Raw genomic sequence first — 6014 nt, 5'->3', positions numbered from 1 at the left:
GCTAATAAAAATTCATAATATTGAAAAAAGTTAATTATTTTAATTGTACTTTTTATCTAAGGTTTTCGTTGAAATGAAAGGCAACAAAGAGAAATACTTTCTTACTAATTATAATTAATAAATTATTTTATTTATTGTAATTATATTACGTTGCTTTAAGCAGACAGCATTTGTACACTCGTATACACATTATATAATAAATTCATAAGTACTTATTCATGTATAAATGAATAAATTAATTAAAACAAGAAACATGAAATAAGTGATAAATAATAAAATAAATAAACTATGAAATAAATAGTTTTACACATATGCAAATAATGTTCCTGTATCAGATTACAAAATTGTTAAAGTATGATAGTAATTTATTAGATATTAAGCGAACTCAGCAGACGGGCAATGGAAATTGCAAAACACAAATAGTACGGGTTGTAGCCCGTCTGCTGAGTTTGCTTAATGTCTAATAAATTATCCTGTTTACCAATTTAATGATTTGGTTTAGGAGCATATTTACATATAATTTATTATTGGAAAGAATCCCACTTGTGCCATTGATTTTTTTATCTCAACTAAAAAACCTTAATTAATTGTAATTATTGAAAAGATTGATTCAGACCTTAAGGTATACAAAACAAATACTGTCAACAATGATTATAATAAATCTCAACTGAAATTATAACAGCGACTTTTCATATGAAACACTTTCATACTTTAACAATTTTGTAATATGGTATAGGAACGTTATTTGCATATCAGTTATTTGTATAAACATAAATTTAAGTTTTTAACAGGGCATATTAAATACATAATTTTAATAATAATAATAATTCACTAGTTTTCGTGGTCCACTTGACCAATTAATATCTTTCAATTAATTAAGGTTTTAAGCTGAGTTAAAAAGCCCGTGTCACGAGTGGGATTCGAACCCACGACCTTCTGCTAGATACGCCGCTACTCTATCACTCGAGCTAAAGTGACTTCATCCACTCGAACATAAACTTTCCATCTCAACCCCACCTTTTGAATTTGAAAAATGGCAAAAAGAAGGGAAAATTCAAAAGGTGGGGTTGAGATGGGAAGTTAATATCCAAGTGGATTGAGGTCATGATAGCTCAAGTGGTAGAGCAGCGGTGTATTTAGCCGAAGATTGTGGGTTCGAATCCCGCTCGTGATACTGGCTTTTTTATCTCAACTTAAAACCTTAATTAATTAAAAAATAATAATTTTATCAACAATAGTGTAACAATTATTAATTAATTCAATAATTATTCATTCAGTAAGCATTCAAAAATTAATTAGTAAATCTATTAACAAAATATTTACTACCTGCTAATAGTAAAATTTGTTTATTAATTCTTTTATATATTTACAGGCAATAATGTAATTGACTAGCTCAGACCATTTTTTCTTACCATTCAAATATTTAACTAATGTAATCCTTGATAATACTATATCCGATCCATTTATGTCTGAACTTGTTTAGGATTGGTCATTGGACAACAAAGAAAATGATATACATTCCAACAACATAAAAATTACGTATGAACAGATGAACATTTATGCCTATCTTCACTTCAATTTTTCATTCAATATTAAGTTCTTTACACATTTGATGAAACGGTGCTTTAACTTTGTTTAATTAAAAAAGTTCGTCAAAATTTTAATTTTAAATAAACTACAAAACTGCATATACTTTTTATCATTATTCATGTAGATCTTTTTTACACCATAAGTGTACATATTGCACAAATCTAACTTCATTGAACGAATATATTTCTTTGTTCAATATCTCTTTTTGTTGTTTTTTTGATTAGCTGTGATAAATTTTGTTATTTCCTTAAGTAATTTATATGCATCTGTTCTGTTTTTTAAAATATTGGACTCCTGCCTGTTTCTAAGTAAATGGCAGATGGGAAAAGAAATGAAATGGCAAAAAGATGGAAAATTCTAAAGGTTGTTGGTCGAGATGAGGAGTTGGTGTCTGAGTCGATCGAATACGCAATAGCTCAAGTGGTTAGAACAGCGGCGTATTGAACCAAAGGTCGTGGGTTCAAATCCTGCTCCTGACACTAACTTTTCATCACAATCAAAAACCTTAGATAAAAAGAATAATTAATTGGAGTAAATGATATAGTCTGGGCAATGTCAGGGAAAATAAAATACTCTCTTCAAAAAATATTTTTCCAGTACTTTGACAATCACTTTGTTACCCATACTTGTGCTGCATAACAAATTTCTCTTTTAGACTGTTAAATACTTTATACTTTATTCTTCTAAGTTAATTTTAGGTGGTGTTAGCATGTTTTGTTATGGCTTTTATTCAACAATATGAAAAAAAAAATCAAATTAAAGATGGAAGAGATTAAATTAAAGGATAAAAATGTTATTATTTAAAACGGTTTGTTTACAAATTAGGTAAAGGCAAATTTCAAATGCAAATGTGATTTCAAAGTAGAAAACTTGTTATGTGTGTATCATCGGCTTTATTGGGAGGAAATTGACTAGCTTTGCAGAAATATTGCTAAACAATGGAATTAGGAGAAAATCTCTTTAAATTGGAGTTGTTTTTTATTAAATGCACTAATTTTGTGGTCCGCTTGACCAATTAATATATTACAATTAATTAAGGTTTTTAGTTGAGATAAAATGGCAAAAAGGAGGGAAAACTCAAAAGGTGGGGTTGAGATAGGACGTTGATGTCCGAGTGGATCGAGGTCATGATAGCTCAAGTGGTAGAGCAGCAGCGTATCTAGCCGAAGATCGTGGGTTCGAATCCTGCTCGTGCCATTGACTTTTTTATCTCAACTAAAAACCTTAATTAGTTGTTTTTTTATCTTTGATAAAACCTTAAATCGAAGAAATTATAAGGTGACACTTGACTCATCCTAAATGCAGGTCAGGCCATCTTCTGGCCTCAAACATTTTATTTTATTTTCAATACAAGTGACCTTTTGAAATTTTGTTTCTTTCTTTTTATTGAACCAAAGGTCGTGGGTTCGAATCCGGCTCCTGACACTAACTTTTCATCACAACCAACAATCTAGATAAAAAGAAATACTAATTAATCAAAATTATATACTTAATATTAATCTGTATTACAATTTTGGTTGTGACAAATGAACACTAAAATTGAAAATTAATTTGAATTATGGTGGGAAATTTGGCTGAAGGGAAGAACCGATAAATAAAAAGGTGGCACCATATCAGTGATCCTTAGTAAGTAATATTTATTGACAAATTACATAGAATATAGGTACTACATAAATTTATAATTTAGGGGGAAAATAGCAGGGCTCTTTACACCCTAAAGCAATCATCCAAAATTTCAAATATGTACTTATATATAAAAAAACACTAATCATCTAAGTTAACTCTTATTTAGCAATTAAACCCATTTTATGGGAATTTAGTAGTTCTCTAAAAATAAATAATAATAGATGTCAACTATAAACCAAAACATCTAAGAAATAACAAGTACAATAGATAAAAACAATACCATCAAATGTAAAATATAAACAACAGTAAAATATAGACAGCAATAAAATAATAAAAACGAAAATAACCGCAATGGCAAAATATAAATATCACAGGTATAACGTATATAGGTTACGTCTAACAACCTCTGTGTATGTCGATATGGTTGAATTATCGATATGATGAAGGAATTGTATTGTTATGTTTCTGTCAAATCTTGGCTCATGAAGAGAAAAACAAACTGCGGAGAATTAATCTCGAGAGAAATGACTAGTAAAATCGGACTTGATCGTGCTTAAAATCGTAGATAGTTGTAAAAATGGTGTTTTACGAACTTCTTTGGTCGATCCAGAGGAAAATGGTCGAGAAGCACGGCGAGTCCTCAGAGTTGGCGACCGGCTCCAACAATTTCGAAGATTTCTTCCCCGACAGCGTCCGCCCGTACATGTCCGCGTTTGCCAAGACGGCCGACTGTTACAGAGAGATCGCCGCTTTCTTGGATTCCGTCGATTCGTCTTCGTTCAACGGTTCGCCGGCGGAACTCTACCTCACCGCATTCGGCGAAGGGGTCCAGGAGATCGTCGACGAGTTCGTTTCCTGCCTCTGCGACGTCGAAGTTCTCATACTCGAGGACGAGGACTTTTCGCCGATTTCGATCGGCGTCCTTATCGAGCCGGTGGCCGACTCGCTCGAAGGCGTCTTGGACGGGATCAAAGAGATACGGAAAAAACGCATCTCCGGCTGTCCGATAATCGACCTCTGTTACAAATACGCCATGTGCGGCCCTCCCAACACCGCCCGGGCCTATCAAATAATAATAAGACATTGCATGTATCCGTTTTTCAAACAGACCAAAATGTGGATGTTCCGGTCCGAGCTGTTCGACCCTCACCTCGAATTCTTCATCGAGAAGTCTCAGTGTGCGAACGACCTGACCGGAACCCGATCCACCGTCTCCAACACGACGGCCAACTTTTCAAAAAGGAAGGAAATGCTCTCAACGAAATACTCAATCTCTTTGGCCAAACTCCCGGAGTTTCTGCCATACTCGATTGCCGCGAAGATACTCTTCATCGGTGAGACGCTTCTGTTGTGTCAGAAGGACTCGACAGAATCCGATTCGGATGTGACCGACAAGATATTAGAGCAGTGCGGCCTCAACGAAAACCAGCTCATGGTGAAAATGGAAGAAATAGAAAAAAGCGAACATTTCAGCCTTTACGCGTTTGACACCATGGTCACCGATATTTGGAATTGTGTCGATAAATTTGCTAGAAAATTAGCCGAAGCAGTCGGCGGCTTGAGGAATCGGTTAGTCGACATGAGAGACATATATCTGTTAGGAAGGGGCGAATTGTTCCAGGAATTCTTAGTCAGGGCGAACCATCTTCTCACGAAAGAAAAACCTTCTAGCATGGTGTTCAGAAGCCTCAAAGTACAGTTCAAGAATTCGTTTTATTACGTCTACCGGTCGGAAAACTTGGATCTTTTAGAATCGATAAATTTCACAGTACCCCGCACGATGAAGAGCAATAGCAAAATGTTAGACCTTTTACAAATAGACATGAAAATACGCTGGCCACTCGATTCCTTGTTTACACCTTTTGTCATGGATAACTACAACAAACTCTTCAAATTCCTCCTCAGGCTGAAAAGAGCTCAAATGGACATTCTTGAAGTTTGGACTATAACGAATGTGAGGAATGAATTGGAGTTGCAGTGCGAGGCGTTGGCCTTGAGGAACAACCTTGTATCGCTTGTGGGCAATTTGCAAAACTACTGTTTTTTCGATGTTATAGCCAAAGAGATGAACCACCTCATGCAGACCGTAGACAACACGGAGACTTTTTTTGCCATACAGAGTGCATTGGGAAAATTCCAGGAGAATATACTCCATCAGCTTTTTATCTTCGATTTCGGAGAAGACTTGACAAATGTCACACAAGGAAGTGACACGAGTCGGTTACAGTCAAATGCAGGAACGGTAAAAGGGAGCAACCGTGTTTACGACTGCATCAATACTTTATTTTCCATTTGTCATAAGTACTCTTTACTCGTAAAAGATGGAGAATTGACAGCTAGTCAGGACCAGATTCGGTTGTTGAGCAAACAGCTAAACGATTCCATCGGATCATTAGTAAAGCTGGTCAAAGCAATCGATAACAGCTACAGTAATTCTTATCTCCAAAATTTAATGCTCAGCTTGGATTACAATGGATTTTTCTCTAGAAAAGAGTGTAAGTTCTATTTACATCCATAAATAAATAGATAATAAGCATATTTTATTAAATGCTTTTTATAGGAGTCATCTCAATTATTTTATCTATTTACATATTGCAATATACTAATATAATATTTTTTATTTTTAGCTGAAGTCACTTCTGCACAACTTTAAATAAATTTGGGCCCAAAAGAGAGAAGACACCCAGTCATGACAGACATTTAACATGTACATATTGTATATATTATGTTAAAACAATTTACTGAGCTAGAGCAAATTTTAATAGAATCAGACCTTTGTGAAAATTTAAATTTGATAA

General features: G+C 34.2%; 1 protein-coding gene across 1 annotated transcript; it reads left to right on the top strand.

Moving 5' to 3' along the window:
• The first annotated feature begins 3609 nt into the window (after positions 1–3609).
• LOC112127365 (gamma-tubulin complex component 4-like) lies at positions 3610–6002 on the top strand. The gene is made up of 2 exons (XM_024228230.1): positions 3610–5711; positions 5844–6002. Exons 1-2 carry the CDS (start codon positions 3794–3796, stop codon positions 5867–5869), a joined length of 1944 nt encoding a protein of 647 aa, XP_024083998.1. The 5' UTR covers positions 3610–3793; the 3' UTR covers positions 5870–6002.
• Positions 6003–6014: the final 12 nt, after the last annotated feature.

Source organism: Cimex lectularius, unplaced genomic scaffold (assembly GCF_000648675.2).
Source record: "Cimex lectularius strain Harlan isolate CLEC.00 unplaced genomic scaffold, Clec_2.1 scaffold44, whole genome shotgun sequence".
NCBI lineage: Eukaryota > Metazoa > Arthropoda > Insecta > Hemiptera > Cimicidae > Cimex > Cimex lectularius.
This window is presented reverse-complemented; position numbering and strand designations above follow the sequence as displayed.

Coding starts and splice junctions, on each gene's coding strand:
- LOC112127365 (XM_024228230.1), top strand. CDS start 3,794: ATGGTGTTTTACGAACTTCTTTGGTCGATCCAGAGGAAAATGGTCGAG. Junction 5,712..5,843: donor ATTTTTCTCTAGAAAAGAGT/GTAAGTTCTATT, acceptor TTTTATTTTTAG/CTGAAGTCACTTCTGCACAA.